General features: G+C 41.4%; 1 protein-coding gene across 10 annotated transcripts in view; it reads left to right on the top strand.

Moving 5' to 3' along the window:
- The window catches only part of arhgap28 (Rho GTPase activating protein 28), a 227636-nt gene that overhangs the window by 160711 nt on the left and 41522 nt on the right, over positions 1-25403 (top strand). For all 10 annotated transcript variants that reach the window (XM_072259288.1, XM_072259280.1, XM_072259275.1 and 7 more), the window contains one exon: positions 22911-23001. In XM_072259288.1, coding sequence (XP_072115389.1) covers positions 22911-23001 — 91 coding nt within the window. The remainder of the gene's footprint in view (positions 1-22910; positions 23002-25403) is intronic.

Here is a 25403-nt window from a genome sequence, read left to right as displayed (position 1 = left end):
GTTTGCACTAACCCATGGTTTCTTAGCTATTTCAATGGTATTGTGACAGATTTATATTTTTAGAGTTGATGTCTGTTGTATTCCAGCCTTGATGCCAGTTAACACTGGTAAGTGTACTTCAGATTTTCTCTCAACTCTGGGAGTGCACAGTAAAAGTAATTAATGACAGAAGCATCAGCTGAGCACAGACTTTCACCTTTTAGAAACAGTGGTGATTTACTGGCTCATGAAGCAGGTTGATCTGGTTATCTTGTCAGGTCTGTTACTGAAGGCAGGACAGACAAAACTAAATGATCATAAAATGACTGAAGTATGGTTTTTCTGGCTTAAATTTCATAAGAGATTTCTTTTGCCCTATAGGTCACTGCCCTTCACATACACATACAATATTTCTTTTAGATGTAGCAAATGTTTCTGCTGTAACCACACTTCCAGAATCCTATGACATTCTGCATGAAAAAAATATTCCTCATCTTCTCTCTGACCTTGTACCTATTATTTTTTAAACCTACGTACCCTGATTTTGACCCTTCAGTGAAGAAAATAGGTCCTGAATGTTTAGTTCATTTAAGTCCCTCATAATTTTCAACATCTCAATTAAATCTTACCTCAGCCTCCAGTGTGTTCTCATCTTTCCTGTACATGGTAATTAGCACTCTGCATAACTTGAACAGGGTTGTATGCCCTGTCACTGGCTGTCCACCCTGTTGGCAAGGTCTTTCATTGATTCGATTATGGTTATTGGATTTATCGAGTGTACCTGCAAGAAAACAAAGCTCAGGCTTGTATATGATGATATATAGACACACACACACACACACACACACACACACACACACACACACACACACACACACACACACACACACACACACACACATACATATACACACACACATATATGCACACACATATACATACGTACATATACATACACATACATACATAGATACACTTTGATAATAAATTTGCTTTGTATTTTGAACATAATCTATCAGCTCAGATCTTTATGCCTGGGCTAATAAAGGAAAGTTTTCTATTTGCCTTATGAACCTGTACTTCTATATCTAAGGCTTTATTGAAATGCAGTGCAAGGTCCCTCTGTTCCTCCTTACCATTTTTTTTTTGTGTACGTATTTGCCTCACGCCCTGTCACTTCATTAAAGCAGGTGGACCAAACTGTGTTGCAGCAGATGGTGCTCCAACAAAGTTTCAACAACTCAGTTTAATCCTGATGTCTGGAGCTATATGTGGGATTTGCACAGTCTGTCTGTATCTATGTGGATTCACCTCGGGAGCTACATCTGTTTGCTCCCACGTCCCAAGGATGTGCTGGTTGCTAAATCAGTGGGCCACTGTGTGTTGACAGGTGGATGGCAAGGGAATTGTGATGGAGATGAGCATATGAGAGAGAAGTAAGGAGGTGAATGGAATTAACTGAATCACTCTAGAGCTAGCATGGAGTTGATGGGCCAAATCTATCTTATGAAAAAATGTAAAGAAAATTTGAAGTCTATAGAGTTCCTATTCACGAAGTTATTTTTTATTCTCTGCAAGTTATGTGCCAACACAAGCTTACCCCTATTCAATGAGCTTTTGTTAGCACATCATTGACTTCCCTGGAACTGAATAACAGAGGGAGAGTTGAACGGACATGAAATGTCTGTTGGCTCTCTAGTGCTCACTAAAACAAATAATAGTTTGCATGTTCCCTCATATGTTAAGTCTAGTGTATCAAGTAGCTTTGTCTGAAACTCTTTGCTTATCTGCACAAATTCTCCCCGGTTAGCCCTCCGGAATTAGTTATTTTGATGTTGGGTAAAAGGTGCTGGCTATCTATTCTATCAATACCTCTGACAATCTTATAAACTTCTGACAGAGCAGTTCTCCCTTCAGCCTCATCATTCCAGAGAAAACTACTCGTCTGTTCGATCTCTCGTTATAGCATATACCCTTTAATCCAAGCAGCATCCTGGTTTGGATTTGGCACCTCTTTGGCACTCTGTCCAAAGCCCAAGCATCCTTCCTATAATGGAGTGTCCAGAATCAAATGTAGTACACCAGATACGGTGGGAACGGAGTTTTATAACTCCTGAACTCAATTCCTCAACTAATAAAGACAAACTTGCCATACGCCTTCTTTACCACTCTATTAACATGTGTAGACACTTAAAAGGAGCTTTGGACAGGGATCCCAAAATCTCTGTTTACACCAATACTGTTATGTTCATAGAGTCACACAGCACTACAGCACAGAAACAGGCACATCAGTCCTACACTTAAATTACAAAACATATCATGGTAATCACTTTAGTGTTTAAATATACTTCTAATCTCATTGAGAGGAACCATGGGGTTGATAATTTGTAGGATAGATGTGGGTAGTGGTGGTGATAGAGAAAGGAGTTAAGTACTTGTTCCTTTCCCATTCAGAATCCAGAAGCTGTAACTTAGGGTGAATGAGAATAACTAGGGTAGCGGATAGTTAGATAAGTTTGCCAAACTGTTCTGAAACGATCCATTGGGTCATAGAGCATACAGCATGGAAAGCCCTGCAATCCAACTTGTCCATGCTGAGCAAAATGGCTAATCCTCTTTCCCTATATTTGGCTCATATCCGTCAAACCTTTCTTATCCCTGTACCTGTCCAATAGTCTTTTGAACATTGTAATTGTACCTGCCTCTGCCACTTCCTCTGGCAGATTATTCCATGTACCCACCATACTCTGGAAAAGCCTGTCTCTCTGATACCCTCTCACCTTAAACCTATGCTCTCTAGTTTTAAACTCTCTTACATTGCAATCCCAAACCCTGACAATTCCTATCACCACCCCACCCCCCAACAGATGCTTCCAGACTAGGCTGCTCTTCCAAACCTATCCAGTCTTTCCTTATCACTCAAGCCCCCCATTCCATATGAATCTCTTCTGCATCTTTTCTACTCATCAGCTTTTTTATGCAGCACGGTGACTTAAGTGCACACTACACCCTATGTATGGTCTACATCTGTGTTATCACATCCCCACTCTTGTACTCTATCCAATAAAGGCAAGCATGCTATATGCTACCTTTGCAAACCTGCCCACCCATGTCACCATTTTCAGGGACAACGTACCCCCACATCTCTCTGTTCATCAATTCTTCTCACTGGAAGAGTATTCGTGTTTTTACTGAAGGAACTGTAGGCAGTACGGCAGGTTAAATTAGTTTGTTGCAGGTAATCACTGCCTGTGGCACCATTGAAATGCTGGAGCTTCAGGCTCAGGAAAAGTTACATATTTTAGGTAGCTCTTTTTTTCCATTTTCTATAAATCATTGAGTTGTTAATCACGACAGTAGGTCATTCTGAAGGGATCAGTACCAGGGAAACAAATTGTTCCAGATGACAGCCAGATAAGACTTCAGGAAGTGACCTGTCTGGCTTGTTTTGGAACTACTTTCACAATGTGGTTCATGGACTGTCTCCATATGATCAGTGAACTACACCAGGGGTCCCCAACCTTTTTTGCACTGCGGACCGGTTTATTATTGACAATATTCTTGCGGACCGGCCGACCGGGGGTGGGGGTGGGATAGGGCTGCCAACGGACAAGGGTAGCAGTCAAATACATTGTGTTTACCCCGAGAAAGACTACGATGACCATGAAACCTTGTGCGGGCACCAGTGCGCATGCGTGACTTGTGCATGTGTGTACGTGCCGATTTTTTTTTTCCTACAAATCGTTTTTGGCGATTCTGTTCGCGGGGGGAGTGGTAGTGGAGTTAATCACAACCGGTATATAGGTGATAAGTGGCTAATAGACTCAATTTCATTTCTAAAAGTGTTCATCTAACGAATTTAATATTAAACACGCAGCGCATATTTTCCTCGCATGAATATAGCGATAAGTCAATTATCGGGGAGGAAGGGAGCTTGAAGTAAAGTGTTGAACGAACTTCCAGTAGAAGTGGTAGAGGCAGGTTCGATATTATCATTTAAAGAAAAATTGGATAGGTATATGGACAGGAAAAGAATGGAGGGTTATGGGCTGAGTGCAGGTCAGTGGGACTAGGTGAGAGTAGCGTTCGGCACGGGCTAGAAGGGCAGAGATGGCCTGTTTCCGTGCTGTAATTGTTATATGGTTATATAAGTCACTTATAAGTCAATAGCATCATAACATTTTAAGTAACGTTTGGATATTAAACACACAGCACATATTTTCCCCGTTTGAACATACAAAATCATTGCAACACACCAATATTGCTGAATCAGTGGGAGCCCTGGGCTTGATTCCCTGCAACAAGATGGTCCGATCAAGGGGTGATGGGAGACAGTGATACTCGAAGGGCTTCCTTATGTCCAGTCTATTCCGCAATTTAGTTTTCGTTGCATTCGTTGCAGAGATATGTTGGAAATGGAAGCAATGTTTTCAGTACTTTCATGGCTATCTCAGGATATTTAGCCTTGACTTTGATCCAGAATGCCGGCAGAGATGTTATGTCAAACATACTTTTCAGCCCGCCGTCATTTGCAAGCTCGAGGAGTTGATCTCCTTCCTGTGCTGACATGGATGACGCGCGGGTAATGAGCTCGCGTGCGTTCAAGCTCAACAGTGGGCGTGACAGGGAATGAGGAAAGGTGCAGGTGACTCATATCGCCAAATCATATCGTTTCCTCGCGGCCTGGTAGCACATGCTTTGCAGCCCGGTACTGCTCCGCGGCCCGGTGGTTGGGGACCGCTGAACTACCCAACAAGAAGTAAAGAAGCAGGTGCAGTAATACAGAGATAAACTAATTCTGAACTTTTATACAATATAATCTTGTAAATAAATGAGTGATTTTTATATTTGCATATGCGAGTATAATTCTTGGGAAATTTACAGTATACACTGGCTCCAAATTTTAGTTTAACATTTTACGACAGGCATGTAAACATCGTGGTCTCCTAATTGGCTTCTATTCCAGATCTCATTCCTGCTCTAGCTTGTAATGCTTTGTTGGATTTTTGTTAAGTAAAGGAATATGGGGCAAAGGCTATTTATCTCGGATCAGTTGTGATTGTATTGGACGATGGTACAAGCTCCGAGAGCCATGATCCAATAGGAGATGGAATAATTGCCAATATAGAACAGGCCATGAGGATCATCTGGGAAGGATGGTTGATTAAGGCATATGGGAGGGATTTGCATTTGTGACTTGCCTGGTCATCAACTTTGGATTTTTCTCACTTTGCTGCTGGCACTGTGGTTATTTTAACACAAGTGGGACATCATTGCAGATATCCATTAAAAGTCTAAGCAGTTTGGGCAAGCTTTTGTATTAACCATGCTTCAGGGATATTGCTTCCCAGTAAAGCAAGTGACAAATAAAAGGGGTAAAGAAAGCAGGACAGGGAAGATTACTGGCTCACTTGAAAAACAAAAGCATGAGCATTAGGAGGAATGGAGCAGCACTGTAAGAGAGGTAAGAGGGACAAAGAGAAGTCTTCAAGTTACGTAGCATGGAACCTGGCCCTTCTGTCCTCCAAGGCACACTTACACAAATTCCATTTTTTTCTTCTCATACTCTCACTCACATCTCCCAGATTCTAACACAATTTGTGGCTAATTGACTTTCCAATCTTCATGCCTTTAGGATATGGGGGTGGGGGGGGGCGGAAACTGGACTATGAAATGGAAACCCGTGTGGTGACAGGATGAACTGTGTGTGTGACAGGTAGGTGGTACTATGAGCAGCCAGGTCCTCAACCTTCTCCACTGTCACTGTTTGCCCAATGCAAGCTAGAGGAACACCACCTCATATTTCGCCTGGGTAGTGTAGAGGCCAAAGGCAGGAAAGTGGTTTTTCAGTTTTAAGTAAAGCTCTCCTCTGGTAGCTTCATTCCCCTTCTGCATCACCAGTTTCTCACTCCTCCCCACCCACTCTCCTTACAATCCATCTCCAGTCTTACCATTTTTGTTCCCTTTCCTTCAAACCCTAGCCCTTCAAAAATCATCTTTAAATCCTCTTTCTCCTCATTTTTTCCACCCACTAAACACACAGTTCACCCATTGCACCACACTCCCTCTGCTATCTTCTATCTGTAATTCACTCTTCTCTAATGGTTCCCATTATCACCTCCAGTACTTCTCAGAGTCCAGCTCTAGCAGTGCTTCACGTTTCACCTTTCCTCCCTCTGGTCATCTCTAACCTTCACGCTCTCTCTCTTGTCCCTTGCTCTGTTTTTTCTCTCCTTTTGTTTCCGTCTATCATCCACCTGCCACTGTCTCCCAACTCCACCCCACTCCCCTTTCTGGAGCAACCTGCTTGCCATCTTATACCACTTCTCAGTCCACCAGTCACCTTGGACTCCTGTCTTACCACCTCCATTCTCCTGGCCATCTTGCTTCTCCACTCTCAGTCCTGATGCAGGATTTCGATCCAAATCATTACAAATTTCTTTTCTTCCACTGCTGTTGCCTGAGCCATAGAGTTCCTCCAGCAGATGGTTTGTTGCTCCAGATTCCAGTATCTTCAGTGCCTCTCTGAATATTGTTTAACTTTTGATACGTGTAGACATAGATGTTTTTATTTGCTAAGGATTTGTAAATGGAATTGAATGTTGGGTATGATGCTGATGATTGGACACTGTTGGCCTTAGGATGGAAGGAAGATCTTTAATGAAGGAGATGAAAATGATTAAATCTAATAGACTACCTTATAGAAGACTTGCAGTGACATCCAAGGACTGAGATGATTGATCTCAAACATCCACAACTATGGTCATATATGACAGAAGCAGGCCCTGCAGTCCACTAGCATGCACCCATTGATAGTAATCCGATTGAGCAGGACTTCTCTGCAGCCATCAATTTATTGGCAATTGAAACACTTGCTAAGGTATGATGAGAATCTCTGCCTCCATTAGTTCCTCAACAGTCTTCCTTTATGGGAAGTGTGCTTTCAACCACAAGAGTACTTTCCCCTGGAAGTTTGATGTGACATTTTAATTGGTAGAAAAAGGGAATGAGATTACACTTCCACCAGATGTTTTCACAAAACTAAAATTGCTTTCAGTAGTATTTTATTTTAGGAAGTGCTGTGTTAATGCACGATCAGCATTATGCTCCAACTTCCATAAGGAGAATACATGATTTCAATGGTACAATACCTAACTTAACCTTCCCACCCTGTACTCCATGTGGTCTGACAGTGGTCACTGTTAATGGACTCTATCCTACATCTCTGCTTCATCTTCAAAAGAAAGGCACAGATTATTTTCTGGAGGGACTTCCTGACAGGCTAGGAAACTGAAATATGTTGCACATCCACAATCTAAAATCTGCTTTTGTCATGACCACTGCTCAGAATAACAATCTCTGAAATTTCACAACCTGTGCAAAGATGGTGCCTCTCACCTTTTATTATTGTTGGTCAAGAGTGAGGGCTGATTAACTTTCTTCAGCTGTTCTGGCACTCAATGAATCAACTGTAACTAAGCAACGTGCCTGACATGGTTCACCACTAGCACACAATGAAGGTCAGCATAAAGCTTCATGCTTGCAGCGATTGCTTGTTTATCATGTAACTGATCGACAACCCACAACTAAAAATGATTGCAATGAAAGGTTATTGTTCTAAAGCATAATTTAAAAAACATTTTCTGGAAATGATGCAAATTAATAATCGTAGTCATATGTGCCAAGAACAGGCCCTTCAGCCCAGTGTCTCTGCTGATCACCAGTAAAGCTTTCTTAGAATGAATTCCTTTTCTATCGTAAGTGTAGGCTGCTGGATCATAATAATGATGCAGAAAATCAACTCTGTGAGATATATGTATATAAAAATACAGAGCCTGAGTATATTTAAGACAACAAAAAATAGTGGGAAACTGGAGGATTGGGAAGTTTTTAAGGAAACTTAACTTTAACAGAAAGGAACTTTTTTAAAAAAAAAGCAATAAGGAGAGGAGATATGAGGGTGAGCTAGCCAATACTAGAAAACAGGATGCCAAAAGTTTTTTCAGACAGATAAAAGAGAGGCAAGAGTGGCTATCTGACCAATGTTACTCGAGAGGTTGTAATGGGCGGGAGGGGGGAGACAAAAGAATGACATATAATTAAGTATTTTGCATTAGTCTTCACAATGGAAGGCACTAGCAATAAGCCAGAAGTTCAAGTGTGTAGTCAGAAATGAGTGTAGTCATTATTACCAAGGAAAAGGTGCTTGGAGCTGAAAGGTCTGAAAATAGTCCATATGGACTACATCTTAGTGTTCCAAAAGAGGTAGCTAAAGAGATGTTGAAGCATTAGTAGAGTTACTAGATTCTGGAATGGTTCTGGAGGAATGGAAATGGCAAATATCACTCCACTCTTTAAGAAGGGAGGGAGGCAAAACAGAGGAAATTATAAGCTGTTTAGTCTGACTTTAGTGGTTGGCAAAATGTTAGATTCCATTATTAAAGATGAGGTTTCAGGGTAATTGGAGGATAAAATAGGCCAAAATCTGCATGGTTTCCTGAACGGGAAATCATGTCTAACAAATCTGTTTGAATATAACAACAGGCAGCATGGACAAGTAGACTCAGTGAATGTTGTTTACTTGGATTTTGAGAAAGCTTTTGACGAGGTGTCACACAAGAAACTGCTAAACAAGTTAAGAGCCCATGGACAGAAGATTGGCTGACTGGCAAGTGCAAAGAGTGAGAATAAAGGAAGCCTTTTCTGGTTGGCTGCTGGTGACTAGTGGTGTTCCACAGTGGTGTTGGGTTTGGCACTTTTCATGTTAATGATCTGAGTGATGGACTTATTGGTTTTGTGGCCAAATTTGCGGATGTTCGAAGAATAGGTGGAGGAGCTGGCAGTATCTAGGAAGCATGGAGTCTGCAGGAGGACTTGGACAAATTGGGAGAATGGACAAAGAAGTGGAGGATGGAATACAGTGTAGCGAAGTGTATGGTCATGCACTTTGCTAGAAAGAATAAAAGCATAATCTGTTTTCTAAATGGGGAGCGAATTCAGAAATTGGGGGTGCAAAGGGACTTTGGAGACCTAGTCCAGGATTCCCAAAGAATAACTTGCTGGTTGAGTCAGTAGTAAGGAAAGAAAATGTAATGCTAGCATTCACCTCAAGAGGACTGGAATATAAAAACAGGGATGTAATGCTGAGGTTTTATAAGATGTTTGTCAGACCGCACTTAAGGTATTGTGACCAGTTTTGGGCTCCTTATCTAAGAAAGGATGTGCTGGCATTGGAGAGCATCCAAAGGAGATTCACACAAATGATCCCAGAAAGTGAAAGGGTTAACATGAGGAATGTTTGGCTGTGAACCTGTACTGACTGCAGTTTCGAAGAATGAGGGGGTAATCCCAGTGAAACCTACCGAATATTGAAAAGCCTAAGCAAAGCAGACGTCGAGAGGATGTTTCCAGTCGGAGAGTTTTGGACCAGAGGCATAGACTCAGAATAGAAAGGTGCTCCTTTGGAACGGAGATGAGGAGGAATGTTTTAGCCTGAAGGTGGTGAATCTGTAGAATTCATTGCTGCAGGCAGTTATAGGGGCCATATCATGGGGTATAATTAAAATGAAGGTTGAAAGGTTCTTGATTATTAAGGGTGTAAAGGATTAAGTTGAAAAGGCAGGAGAATGGGGTTGAGAGGGAAAATGATCTACCATGGTAATTCTGAACCGGCGGAATGGCCTAATCCTGCTTCTATGTCTTATGGTCTCATGATCTTATTATTTTTTTGTTTTCTGGGATGCTAACCAGCTTAAAATTGTGGTTGAAATGAAACTATATGCTTCCAGTGAACTGGACAGATCTGATAATAGATCATCAACTTGAAACACTACCCATTTTAGTCTCAAAAGATATTGTATAGGAGCATTTGACCATTCAATCCATTGAGTCTGCTCCACCATTTGATAATATCTGATTTATTTCCCTCTCAATCCCATTCTCCTGTTTTCTCTCGTGACTCACATACACTTACTAATCAAGAAACTACCAACCTCTGCTTTAAATATACCCAAATGACTTGGCCTACACACTTCTCTGTGGCAATGAATTCCACGGATTCACCACCCTCTGGCTTTAAAAAAAAAGTCCTCCTCCTATCTGTTCTAAAGGGATATCTTTTATTTTAAGAACAGCGTCCTCTAGTCCTGGACTTCCCCACTACTGGAAACATCTCCACATCCACTCTATCCTGGCTTTTCAATATTTGGTTGGTTTGAATGATATCACTCCCCCCCCCCCCCCCCCCACCTCATCTCTCTAAACTCCGCTGATTACAGGCCCAGAGCCGTCAGTAACCCTGGCCTCCCTGAGATTCTTCTCGTGTACAGGTGCCCCCCGCTTTTCGAACGTTCGCTTTACGAAAACTCACTGTTACAAAAGACCTACATTAGTACCCTGTTTTCGCTTCCAGAGTTGCTGGTGAACGCAGCAGGCCAGGCAGCATCTCTAGGAAGAGGTACAGTTGACGTTTCAGGCCGAGACCCTTCGTCAGATTGCTTGAATTTCCAGCATCTGCAGAGTCCTGATGAAGGGTCTCGGCCTGAAACGTCAACTGTACCTCTTCCTAGAGATGCTGCCTGGCCTGCTGTGTTCACCAGCAACTTTGATGTGTGTTGCTTGAATTTCCAGCATCTGCAGAATTCCTCGTGTTTTTGCTTTCAGAAGGTGTTTTCACTGTTACGAAAAAAAATCAGCGCGCGATAAAAGGCAGCGCGCGCCCCGAGCAGCCGCTATCCCCGGATTCGGAACGGCATTGCTTTAACACGTGTCTGTGAGCAGCCTTTTGCAAGATGAGTTCTATGGTATCGGAGAAGCCTGAAAGAGCTCGTAAGGGTGTTACACTCAGCGTAAAACTAGACATAATTAAGCGCTTCGATCGTGGTGAACGAAGTAAGGACAAAGTGAGTTTGGCTTGTGGAAGCTGACGAACATGATGTTGAAGAGGTTTTGGCATCCCATGACCAAGAACTGACAAACGAAGAGCTGATGCAATTGGAAGAAAAAAGCATAACAATCGAAACAGAATGAGTAATGATAAAGTACGACTTTAATTTTGAAAGGGTATGTCGGTTTAGGGGATATTTGCAGGATGGTTTGAGTCCTTACAAAGAACTGTGTGATAGAAAAATGAGCGAGGCTCAGCAGTCAAGCAAGCCTTCCGCGTCAGCCACAGCAGACGCCGAACCTTGACCTTCGACATTGAAGCGAGCAGTCATAGGAGAAGATGAGCTGCCTGCTCTAATGGAAACAGACGACAAGATGACATCCCTGTGTCCCACCACCCCAACCCCCAGGCCATGGACAGATACCGATTCACGGAGAATGCAACGGTAGCTGGGAGGCACACAGCTCATCTGTAAGAAAAAAGCTGAAATAAACATGCTAATTAATTAGGTGCCGCCCGACATGTAATTGTCGGCCCAGATCAGAGATAACACAATCTGTGTGCTCGGCGCTGTCTTCCCAATTCCGGTAAGTGATATTACACTGTACATACATTATTTCTACTTTATATAGGCTGTGTATTTTTACGTGTTATTTGGTATGATTTGGCAGCTTCATAGCTTAAAGATTACTGGAGAGCACTTGTGCCGTGTTTTTGCCGACGGCGCTTGCGTGAGATTTTCGCTATGGAGAACAGTGCAGTAATGATTGTGGAAAAGTATTTCTACTTTATATAGGCTGTGTATTTATCATATCATTCCTGCTTTTACTATATGTTACTGTTATTTTAGGTTTTGTGTGTTATTTGGCATGATTTGGTAGGTTATTTTTGGGTCTGCGAACGCTCACAAAATTTTCCCGTATAAATAAATGGTAATTGCTTCTTCACTTCACGACATTTTGGACGAACCGTTTCATAGGAACGCTCTACCTTCGGATGGCGGGGGAAGCCTGTACCTCCTCTAGACCCTCTCCAAAGCCAGCACTTGCTTTCTTAGATATGGCGTCCAAACTGCTTACGGTACTCCAAATACAGTCAGACCAATGCTTTATAAAGCCTCAGCATTGCATCCGTGCTTTTACATTCTAGTCCTCTTAAAATGAATGCTAACATTGCATTTGCCTTCCTTGTTACCGTCTCAACCTGCAAGTTAACCTAGGATGCCCAAGCTTGGCCACAAAGCCATCAATTCTGTCATCCAGATCATTAATTGATAGCTATTTTACTTGTATGATATTAATTATTATTTACATATTGGCCTACATTAACAGTATACAAGCACATATAGATCCCTTTGAAGATTAACACTATGTTGTCTCTGGCCTAACACTCAACCTTTATTTGTTAATGGCATCAATGTGGATAATCTCACAACAAGAGAAGTTATTCCATGTACACAGATCTTGTGAATATCCCCTTTGAAAACTCTTTGCATCTTCTTCTGTATCCAAGATTCCACCTAATTTTGTCTTTGGCAAACTTGGCAACGTGCTTGGCCAAATGGTTGAAATATATTGTGAAGAGCTGGGGCCAAGGTACTGATCCCTGTATTATCCTGGTAGTTAAACTAGACAATATGTGAAGGATCCCTTTGCTTCCATTCTTTGCTTTCTGACTCAGATAATTTTAAACAAAAGTGCCTGTTAGTGTATTATCCTCAATTTCATGTAGATTAATCTTCTTGATCAATTTCCTGTCTGAGACCCTATTAAGTGCCTTCCAGTAATCCAAAAGGACTACATTGACCAGCTCGCCTTTCTCTTTTCTGCTAGTTACCTTGTTAAAGAATTCCTGTGGATTAAATCAAATGTAATTTCCTTTTCATAAATCCATGTTGTCTCAGCTCAATTCTATTATCCTTACCAAAATATTCTGTTGTTACAATTTTCAGCAATTCCCTTATGACTGACTCAGACCAGTGTCATCCAGTGAGTTGATAAGTAAGACTTGTGGTCCTGATGCAGTACTTAAACTCAAAGCATTGACAATGACTTCCCTCCCACAGATGTGCTCTATCAGGCAGATTGTTAGTGAGTCCATAAGTAAAATGGATCAATGGAAACCTATAGATCCCTGGTAACATCCTGACCAATAGGCATCTTTGGAATTGTTTGAAGTGGCTCTTATTTGGGAGTTCCTGTTTAGAAGACACATATACTCATTGTTTAAGGAACAGCTTCCTCCTCTCTGCCATCAGATTTCTGAACAGTCTGAGCCTCACTCCACTATTTTCACACTACTTGTTTAGTTATTTATCTTTATTGTAAGATATTATTTTTATGTATTGCACTGTGCTGCCACAAACAGTAAGTTTCTTGGCATATGTCAGTGATCATAAACTTGATTCTGAATCTGTGTCAAAAACCAGAATCAGTCATCATTTATCAACTCACACTGATGACATGTGATAAGCATTGCTGTCCTGGTGACGGGTCTCAGCCTGAAACATTGACTGTTTACCCTTTCCCTTAGATGCTGCCTGACCTGCTGAGTTCCTCCAGCATTTTGGGTGTGTGTTGCTATGTTGCACTGCCTTTGTTTGCTTAGAAATTTGCATCTATTTCCCTAGCTTCTCCATGGTGCAGTTAGCTGAACACAACCACCACACCCTCATGGATAATTTTAGTGTTAGAAATTTCAGTTTTGGCTCCCAAGTGCAATAACTTTATTAACTTCTGTCATTCTAAATGTCAAGTAAAATTGGGTCATTTTAAGGAACTTTCCAAGGTGAGACAAGACAGTAAGAATCAACTTTTGTTGTGGGTTTCCTTGCAAGCCACGAATATGCTTCCCGGTTCAGAGTGAGTATGCAAATATGTATGTGTATATAGAGCGTACTAGGCAATCTAAATATAGGAACGAAGTCAAAGCTTTATAAGCTGATTAGGTAGTTGTCAGTTCACTCCTGAACTCCATAGCATAGCCTGTATGTCGGCAGAATGCATGGCCAACATTCCTGTAGTGATGGATCATTTGGTGTGCGAGTGTAAGCATCAGCGGAAACCCTCACTGTGCATTGAACTATATGCTGACGACTTGAACACTGTGAGTAATATTGTTGTGGAAGAGCTATATTGCCTATTATTATGAAATGTATTGCCTCTCTTTGATTGGTTCATGGCTGTCATAAGTACTGAGATACAGTAAAAAGCTTTACCTGTCATTCATGCAGGTAATGTCATACATAAGAACATTGAGGTAGCAAAATGAAAGCAGAGTGCAGAATGTCGTGTAGCTACAGAGAAAGTGGTAAGCAAATAAAATGCAAGAGCCATGATTTGGCAGGTAGGGAAATCAAGAAGACATAGTAATCATATAAGAAGCCTGTTCAAAATTCTGATAACCATCAGACCATGAGACATGGGAGTAGATTCAGGCTATTTCGCTGATTGAGTCTGCTCCGCCATTCCATTATGGCTAATTTATTATTCCTCTCAACCCCATTCTTTGGCCTTCTCCCTGTAGCCTTTGAAGCCCTGATGATTTATCCAGAAATTATCAACCTCCACTTTGAATATATCCAATAACTTGGCCTTCTTGGCGTCTGGCAATGGATTCCATAGGTTCACCATTCTCTGGCTAAACAAAATTCCTTCTAATCTCTGTTCTAGATGGACGTCCCTGTATTCTGAGGCTGTGCCCTCTGGTCCTAGACCTTCCCACTATAGAGATCATTCTCTCAACATCTACTCTGTCCAGGCCTTTCAATATTTGAGAGATTTCAATGAGATTCCCTCCCCCCACCCCCCCACAAATTCTTCTAAACCTCAGCAAGTACAGGCCCAGAGCTATCAAACACTCCTCGTGCATTAACCCTTTCATTCCCAGAATCATTCTTGTGAACCTCCTCTGGACTCTTCAATGCCAACACATCTTTTCTTAGATAAAGGGTCCAAAACTACTCACTATACTCTAAATGTGGTCTGACCAATGCCTAAAAAAGCCTCAGCATCACATCTTTTATATTCTACTGCTCTTGAAATGAATGTTAATGTTGCAATTGCCTTTCTCACCACTGATTCAACCTGCAAGTTAACCTTTTGCGAACCCTTCACAAGGACTCCCAAGACACTTTGCACCTCTGATTTTTGACTTTTCTCCCCTGTTTAGAAAGTAATAGGCCCCAATGCCATTGATCTTATCTTGTTAAATAGCCTCATGTGTGGCACCTTGTCAAAGGCCTTCTATAAATCCAAGTAAACGACATTCACTTTCTCTGCTTGGTCTATCCTGCTTATTACGTCCTCAAAGAATTCCAACAGATTTGTCAGGAATGTTTTTCATAAGGAAACCACATTGACTTTAGCCTATTCTATCATGTGTCAACAGGTACCCCAAAACCTTATCCTTAATGATGGACTCCAACATCTTCCCAACCACTGAAGTCAGACTAACTGTCCCAATAATTTTCTATCTTCTGCCTCCCTTCCTTTCTTAATGAGTGGAGTGACATTTGCAATTTTTCAGTCCTCCAGATCTATTCCCGAATCTAGCGATTCTTGAAAGATTGTTACTAATACCTCCACAATCTCTTCAGCTACCTCTTTCAAAACCTCGTGGAGTAGTCCATCTGGTCTAGGCAACTTACTGTATCTACCTTCAGACTTTTCAGCTTCCCAAGCACCTTCTCGTTAGTAATAGCAACTACACTCACTTCGGCCCCCTGACACTCTAGATTTTCTAGCAGACTGCCAGTGTCTTCCACAGTGAAGATTGATGCAAAATACTTATTGAGTATGTTTACATTTTCCTTGTCCCCATTACTAGCTCTCCAATGTTATTTTCTAGCAGTCTGATATCTATTCTCACCTCACTTTTACTCACTCTATAAAAAAAGAACTTAGATATCCTCTTTTATATTATTGGCTAGCTTACCTCCATATTTCATCTTTTCTATCCTTATTGATTTTTAGTTGACTTCTGTTGGTTTTTAAAGCCTTCCCAATCCTCTAACTTTCCACTAAGTTTTTCTATATTATCTGCCTTCTCTTTTGCTTCTATGCTGTCTTTGACTTCCCTTGTCAGCCGTAGTTGCCTCATCCTCCCTTTAGAATACTACTTCATCTTAGTGATGGATCTATCCTGCACCTTCCAAATTGCTCCCAGAAAATCGAACTACCTTGCTAGTGTCCTTTCCAATCAACTTTATCTAGCTTCTCTCTCATGCTTCTGTAATTCCCTGTACTCTGCGGTAATATTATATCTGACTTTAGCTTCTCCTGCTCAAACTGCATTGTGAGTCCTATCATATTATGATTGCTGTCCCCTAAGAGTTCCTTTACCTTAAGCTCGCTAATCAGTTCCAGTTCATTGCACAACACACAATCCAGAATAGCACTTCCCCGAGTGGGCTCAACCTCAGGATGCTCTTAAAAATCCAAAAAACCTGATTTTCCCAATCAACCTAAATATTGAAATTCCGCATGACTGTCATAACATTACTCTTCTTTCATTTTTCTCTTTTTTTCTATCTCCCATTGTAATTTGTACCCCACAACCTGACTACGTTTTAGAGAATGAAATATAACTCCCATCAGGTCTTTTTAACCTTGCATTTTCTTAACTCTACTCACAAGGATTCTACATCTTCCAATCTTTTGTCATCTTTCTATGAATTTGCTTTCATGTTTTACCAACAGAACAACCCACACCCTCTGCTTATTCACTGTCCTTTTGATACAAGGTCTATCCTTTGGATGTTAAGCTCCCAACTATGATCTTCTTTCAGCCACTGCCCAGTGATGCTAACATCCTCATACGCGCCAATTTCTAACTGCGCAACAAAATCATCTGCCTTATTCTGTATACTGTGAACATTCAAAATATCACATGTTCAGTTCTGTATTCATCACCCTTTTCAATTTTTGTCTTCGTGTTACACTTAACTCATTCCACTGCCTGTAATTTTTCCCTATTATCTGTCTGTCCTTATTCTCAGTCTCACTACACACTGCATCTACTTGCATACCTACTGCCCCATCCTGAACCTGGTTCCCATTTCCCTATCAAATTAGTTGAACCACTCCCCAAAAGCTCTAGCAAACCTGCTTGCAAGGATATTAGTTCCCCTCAGGTTCAGGTATAACCCATCCCTTTTCTACAGATCATACCTTCCCCAAAAGTGATCCCAATAATCCAGAAATCTGAAACTCTGCCCCCTGCACTAATTCCTCAGCCCCATATTCATCTGCCAAATCTACCTATTCTTACCCTTACTGGTGTGTGGCACAGGCAGCAATCCAGAGATTACTAACCTGGAGGTCCTGTTTTTCAGTTTTCTACTCGGCTTCCTATATTCTCTCTTCAGGACTTCCATGCAGTTCCTACCAGTATTATTGGTACTGGATAATTACCTTGATTCTGGCTGCTCCCCCTATCCCTTTAGATTGCTGTGGATCAGATCTACAACATCCCTGACCCCGGCATCCCATCCGGGCGTCTTTCACATCCAGAGAATCTCCTGTGGGATTGAGTGAGATAACAATGGGAAAGAAGCTGTCCTTGCATCTAGTTGGCTACTTTCCTGAGGCAACAAGAAGTGCAGATGGAGTCATTGGAAGGGAAGCTTTATTGACTGGGCTGCATTCACAGCACTGTATAATGAATTAGGGGGAAATGAATGGAGAAACATGTACTTGTCTGGATCTTCAGCAAAGCTCAGGTGCTCAGCACTTCAGAGCAAAGCAGCCCACTTGGTTGTACTTCAGTTGTCTTCCTGAACAATAACATTCTCTACCCTAGCAACTGCATGCACATTCTCCTAGATCCACTCTTGTAACTTCTTTTCTGGAAATTAATATTTGCTCCACTCCTCCTCTTCCCAATATCTTCCACCAACTCTTTCACTCGGCCTTCCACCCCAGCAATAAGTGGAACTGTTTCAGTGTCGAATCAGTGTCAGAATCAGGTTTATTATCACCGGCATATGTCGTGAAATTTGCAAACTTAGTAGCAGCAGTGCAAACAATACATGATAATATTGAATAATAAAATGAGTAAATCAATTGCAATGTATGTGTGTCGTGAACACTATAACACTACCTCACTTTTTATATTATTTCCATTTTTGTACTATTTTTAATTTAGTTTGTAGTGTTCATGAGTTCAGTATTCATTTATGAATCATATGGCAGAGGGGAAGAAGTTGTTCCTGAATCATTGAATGTGTGCCTTTAGGCTTCTGTACCTCCTTCCTGATGGTAACAGTGAGAAGAGGGCATGCCCTGGGTGATTGGGGTCCTTAATAATGGACACTGCCTTTCTGAGGCACTGCTCCTTGAAGATGTCTTGAGTACTACAGAGGCTAATACCCAAGATGGAGCTGACTAATTTTACAACTTTCCATAGCTTTCGATCCTATGTAGTAGCCAGCTCCCTCACCCTCATACCAGACAGTGATGCAGCCTGTCAGAATGCTCTCCGTGGTACACCCTTAGAAGTTTTCGAGTGTTTTAGGTGACGAACCAAATCTCCTCAATTCCTAATGAAATATAGCCGCTGTCATGCCTTCATTATGGCTGCATCGATATGATAGGACCAGGTCAGATCTTCAGAAACCTTGACAACCAGGAACTTAAAATTTCTCATGCTCTACACTTCTGATCCCTCTGAGGATTGGTTCGTGTTTCCTTGTCTTACCTTTCCTGAAGTCCACAACCAGTTCATTGGTCCTATTGGCATTGAGTGCAAGGTTGTTGCGTGACACCACTCAACTAGGTGATATATCTTGCTCTTCTATAACCTGAAATTGAGATTACGAAAACAAGAGTACATATCTGATTGCAATGCACGAAAAGAGGATTTTCTTAAAGTAAAAGAATTACTGAAATTAAGCTTTTAACAAGGTATCAACACAGCCAACATGGTGAAGGTACCGATACTTAACACCAATATTTTCCAGGACTTAGTCTTTCAACACTTCAAAGTAAAGTGTACTATCAAACTACATGTGTTTCAAGTCAAGTTTATTGTCATTTAACTATAAACATGCATATAGTATAACATATATAACTACATGATGTATATAGAAATGAGACAATGTTTCTTCAAACCGGAGTGTAAAGCACATAGTACATGTAACACAAGATAGCTTATGAAGGTGAGGATAAAATCTACAGATGAATCATGCATAAATAACAATCTAAATTGCATTAATATTAAATATTGTAAGGAGCAGAACGGATTAACCAGTGACACTTCAAATATGATGCATCAAGGAATTCAGAAGCCTAATTTGCCTGGGGGAAGAAACTGTTTTTCATTCTGACCATTCTTGTTTTTATGCATCATAGTCTCCTGCCTGATGGTGGAAAGTCAAAGAGAATGCTGGATGGATGACTGGGATCCTTTATAATATTAAGAGTCCCGTGTATGCAGCACTCCTGATAAATGTTCCTGATGGATGGTAGGGAGACCCCTATGATTCTCTCAACTGTTCTCACAGTCCTTTATAGGGACTTCTGGTTCGATGTGCAGCTGCTCACATACCAGATGGAGATGCAACTTGTCAGGATGCTCTCACCATTGCTCCTGTAAAACACAGTTAAATTGGGGGTGGGTGGGAGTGGAGAGAGCCTTGTTTCCCTCAATCTTAGGAAGTGGAGGTGCTGCTGTGCCTTCTTGTTCAGGGACGTGATATTAAGGGACCAGGTGAGGTCATCCATAATGTGAACTCCCAGGAACTTGGTGCACTTAACTCACTCTACGGAGGAGCCATGTATTCGCTGAGGGGGTTAGTTCATCTGCACCTTCCTGAAGTCCACAATGATTTCCTTTGTCTTCTCAACATTCAGGTTTAGGTTGTTCTCACACCAATCCACCAGCCGTTGCACTTCCTCTCTATACTCGGTCTCTTCATTGTTCTTGATTTTGTCATCCTCAAACTTGATGTCACGGTTTGTGCTGGATCATGCGACACAATCGTACGTCATCAGTGTGAAGAGTAGCGGGTTGAGCACACAGCCTTGAGGAGTGCCAGTGCTCAGTGTAATGGCGCAAGAGATGTTGCTGCCCACTTAGACTGACAGTGGCCTATGCAGTTAGGAGTCCAGTATCCAGTTGCAGAGGGAGGTGTTAAGACCAGAGAGGACAGTTTTCCCACCAGTGTCTGGAGTATGATGGTGTTGAACGCCGAACTGAAGTCTATAAACTGCAATCTGGCATATGACAACCCATTTTCCAGGTGGGGCAGGACAGAGTGGAGGGCAAAGGTCAGTGGATCGAATTGAGCAATAAGCAAACTGGAAAGGGTCCAGTGTAGCCAGAAGAAAGGTTTTAATGTGCTCCATGACCAGTAGCTCAAAGCATTTCATAATGGTTGATGTTAATGCCACCAGCAGGTTACTGTTGCCTTCTTTGGCACTGGAATGATGGTTGCTGCCTTGAAAACTGAGGGGACGATGGATTGTTCCAGAGAGACGTTGATTATATCAGTCAGCACCTCCGTCAGTTGAGCTGTGCGGTTCTCCAGAACCCGATCTGGTATGTCATTGGGCCCCACAGCTTTATGTGGGTTAACTCTGGCCAGGGTTTTCCTCACCTCTGCTTCAGTCAGACACAGTGCCAGCTCCCCTGGGACGAGGGGTACCTTCCTCGTCAGCACTGTGTTCTGCATATCCAGCCAGGTGTGGAAGACATTCGGCCTCTCAGGGAATGAAGCATCGTGGTCACTGATGCGTGGAGTAGACTTGTCACCTGTAATCCTCTGAATTCCCTGCCAGATGCGCATTGTGCCTCATGTATCGCGGAAGTGGCTGTAATTTCTCTGAGAATGCTCCCATTTCGCCTTCCTGTTGGAGCGGGAAAGCACAGTTCTTGCTTCCCTAAGTGCCATCACCTCCCGCGATCTAAAGGTAGCATCATGATAATGCACCAGCCTGGCATGGATCTCTGCAGTAAGCCATGGCTTCCGGTTTACCCTCAGCCGGATGTGTTTCGTGATGGTAACACCCTTGGTACTATGTAGCTGGTCACAGGATCCACATATTCTTTGATGTTAACATGATTGTCATGGGTAGCAGCCTCCCTGAACATTCTCAAGTTTGTATTATCAAATCTGTTCTGCAGGGCAGAGATTACAGCTTCAGGCCAGGTTTTCACCACCTTTAGAACTGGTTTGACCCATTTGATCACTGGTTTGTATGCTGGAACTAACATTACAGATAAGTGATCTGAGAGTCCAGTGTGGGGGGGGGGGGTCACCATTTACAACCCTGAGATTCATTTTCTTATGGGCATACTTAATAACTAAACCTATAGAATAATAACCCTAACCAAATCAGTGAAAGACTGCACCAACTTGAGTTTTCTTCCAGAGTGCAGAAGACTGTGCAAATACAAAAAGAAAGAATTAATAAAAAATAAATAATGCGAACATGAGATGACGAATCCTTGAAGGTGAGACATTTCAGTGATGGGACAAGTGAAGTTGAGTGAAGTTATTCGCTTTGGTTCAAGAGCCTGATGGTTGATGGGTCATAACTGTACCTGAACCAGGCAGTATGAGTCCTGAGGCTTCCGTACTACCTTCCCGATGGCAGCAGCAAGAAGAGTGCATGGCCTGGGTGGTGGAGGTCACTGATAATAAATGCTGCATTCCTCTGACACTGTTTCACGTAGATGTGCTCACTAGTAGGGAGAGTTTTACCCATGATGGACTGGGCCGTATCCACTACTTTTTGTAGGATTTTTCCATTCAAAGGCATTGGTGTGTCCCTACCAGGCTGTGATGCAGCCAGTCAATATACTCTCCACTCCACATCCAAAGAAATTTGTCAAAGTTTTAGATGTCATGCTGAATCTTCACAAGCTCCTCAGGAAGCAGAGGTGCTGCCGTGCTTTGCTTGTAATTGCATTTGTGTGCTGGCACCAGGCCAGGTCTTTCAAAATAATAACACAGAGGAATTGACCCTCACCCTCTCTGATCCTCCGATGAGGATCATGGACTTCTGGTTTTGTTCCCCTGAACTCAATAATCAGCTCCTTGGTCCTCTGTATTTCTGAGCATGGTTTGTGTTAAAATGGTTACCCTGGTAATTTCTTGTTCCATGTATTGATTAGCAAGTGACACACCTCAGATAAGCAGTAATGGGCTGAAAATCAACACTTTGACGCATTTCTCGTATTCCCAATCCGCTCCCCCTCCCCCTCCCCCTCTGTCTCTGTATTAATGGACATTAACAACCTTTCTGAAATTCTGCCAAGTCAGCATTTATCATTTGCATCTGGAGTACAAGTAAGATGATCCAGCAGTGATCCAAATGATCCAACTGCAACAAAGTTACCACTTGGACTGGGAAAGTAAGAGTAACAAGTTTGGCTTGTATTTTTTTCATTTTATTCAGAGATTTCACTGACCAATATTTAGTTCCCTTTTTATTGCAACTTCTGAGCAATCGGACTTTTCTGATTTTGACTTGGAGCTATTCACATGAATGAACTTCCTTGGAAAGGCTAGTATATAAGAAACTTTTAAATGGACTATGTTAGGCTGCAATAATTTGATAAATTATCAGCATGAAATTGAGCTGGGAATTTGAATATTCCCAAAACAAGAACAATCCGTCGGACAGGTAACACTCAATGTCAGACCTAATTTCATAGAGCTGCATCTGGCCTGCATAGTTTGAGTGTGGAATCTTGAGAAGCATCTTGCATCCTTAGCTACCAGTGTTGTTTAGGCTGATGAAATGTAATGGGCTTTCAAACAAGCCATTCATTGGAAGATACTAATGAGTGAAATCCTGTTTCTTTCCTAGTAGATGCAAATCTAGATGCCTTATTTTTTGTTTTCTCTTCTGCATATAGCAATTTAGCAGACTCTGTATTTCCGACAGGTACATGTGATTTCTTACACGCCAGACTTAAAGGCTTAGGATGCCCACAAAGCAAGCGATACTCAAGTTGAATACCCAAGCCAAAGAATGGAAGATGTCTTATGGTCAATAATGGCAGTTTAGTTAATACTTTCTTCCTTTTTCAATCACAGGCCAGAATTGAGTTCATGGCACCTGAGTCTTCACCTACTTCCAATGGCGTTCAACAGGCAGAGGAAAAAACATCTTGGGATCCCACAAAAGGTAGGTACTGTTCAAGCGCAGAAACAAGTTGTTGGAGAGCTCAGGAGAAGACGAAAGGGTAGGAATAAGAATAAATATTCCTGTCCTCTTTGGTCTTAGGCTTAGAAAAGGAAAATAACTTGCTCTGTACATTAAGCGAGGAGAAGTGTGCATTTGACTATGTCTTCCCCATATGTGAGTTGTATGGAGTAGTAATTGTTTTCAACTGTGTCACTCTTGGAAGTAAAAGCAGCCACAGCTGACATAGGCACATTGCCAAGGAGAGAGTTTCCTACAACGAGAAGCTCCCCACAAATTTGGTATATGTAACAGGCATTATTTGTAGCATATTCCCTAAACTGAGGTGGTTTCTTGCTGTAAGACATTTTTTTCTGTGTTTCCTTCCAATAAGAGGTGTTAAAATTTCAGCAGTGCATTACACAGGCAATGCTGCTGGCTGAGCAGGTAGGCGCAATATTAATGACAGCCAACACTTTCCAAGTGATCCCTCCACAGCAGCCTCAGTTGTGTGGGAATGTGTCCAAATTGGGAAGGTAGTGTGGAAAATTCTAAAAATTGAGGTGAAATGGGGATAAGTTTCAAAAGTCAGACGAGGTGGGAGGAAGAATATAAATGTGCTGTGGTTAATGGTGCAAGGGTCTCTTGGGAAGAGCTTTCCTATACCCTGAGTGTGGAAAAGTCTGATTGTACCCAATGGTTGCCATCCTCATCAGAAGCTATTGGGTACTAATGGCCATCAGTGAAAATCTCTTGTATAAACAACTTTAACTGTGACACTGTATTCTGACTTCTATTATTCTTTTTCTCTTGTACTTCCATGATATACTGAAGTTTTTAATGATCTGTGGGATGGCCTGCAGGACTCAGCTTCTCAATGTATCTCAGTACATATAGCAATAATAAACCAATTCCAATTTCAAAAATTTCAGGAAATGGTTTTTAGTACACAGGAAGGATATACCTTGGGCAAATTAAATCATACACAGTACTCCTAACTGGCAGTGTGATGTATTAATTGTTGAACGTTGAGTTAACAGTCCAAAGGTGCAACTTTGATCCAGTTGGAGTCAGTAAGTAATTAAAAGGAGTGCACACATTTTGATGGGCAAGTAAAATGTCCCTTCTAAGGTGGACTGCAATGGGAAGTGTCCCTTGCAATTTTCAAATGAGAGCAGTGTCAAAAGTAAACAGGCACAGTTTAGACGCATGGATTGCAGTATTTCGTGTGTGGATATATTGTCCAATGTGTCCATTCCCTAAGCATTAGTCTCTGTTAATCATGTGCACTTCATGCAGTTAGTTGGTAGACTTCACAACTTATCAAGTAAAACTAACAATGAATGTAATGAGAACCCAGCAAAGAATAAGAAAGTCACTTTAGAGGTGAGAGGAAAACTCTTCATAAGTCATTTGTTAATGTATTTGAAAAGCAAATGATGGATAATGCTATTTGAATATCAAATGAGGAAACAAAGTTGTTTTTTTTTCACTTTAGTTTGTTAGCCCAGCTTACTGCATTTATATTCCTGTTTTTGGCTTACCCAATACCCAGAACTTCCTACATTTAAGAAATATAACTCATTAATCACATATTTAATATAGTAATATATCAATTGAGCACAAAATTAGTTTCAGTAATATATTTAATATTCGAGCCATATAAAGTAGTTTGGTCATTGCTTGGGTGACAGTAGAAGAACAACTATTGATCTTAATGCAACAAATAATAATGATCCGCTAATTCCATTGTTCTTGATTAATATTCGGTGTTCTGTGTTTGTACATGGTGAAGACTGATTCTGGCTCAGGTATACTGTACTGTGACGTAGTAAAGCAGCTTAATTTTTGCAGTATGTAATTGAGAGGTGTTGAATATGAAGTCACGTGCTTATCAGATCAGGCAACTGAATTCCAGCAGATGTCAATACATTCAGGAGAGCAAGAAGCTAGGTGGGGCACTTCTCAGGGGATTAAATGCAAAACCAACATTTTGCATTGAAGGAATGAATTCAATAACATTGTGTCTGTCAGGATCCATTTATGAAAATTATTGTTACATATTGTGTTTATGTTACTTGATATCCATTACTGATCTTTGCTTTCTAAGAACATGTTCTAATGTAGAATAAAATTGATTTAAGAATCTTCTGGAAGTGGTTACTTTCTCCAAAGTTGGGCTTTGAGTCATTGAAGAGATATTACCATCATTAATATTCAAAATATAGTGCAGAGAACTGAAAGTTGTTATTTAATCGTTAGCCTGATTACCATAAATTTAAATCAATATATGATGGAATTGATAAAGTCAGCATTGTTCATTTATAGCATGATGTGTTGAAAACCCTTTGCAGTCTGATAGACCTGGAACTGTAATAGATCATTCTCCATTTTGTCTTGATGTG

This window comes from Mobula birostris, chromosome 1 (assembly GCF_030028105.1).
Source record: "Mobula birostris isolate sMobBir1 chromosome 1, sMobBir1.hap1, whole genome shotgun sequence".
NCBI classification, from domain to species: domain Eukaryota; kingdom Metazoa; phylum Chordata; class Chondrichthyes; order Myliobatiformes; family Myliobatidae; genus Mobula; species Mobula birostris.
This window is presented reverse-complemented; position numbering and strand designations above follow the sequence as displayed.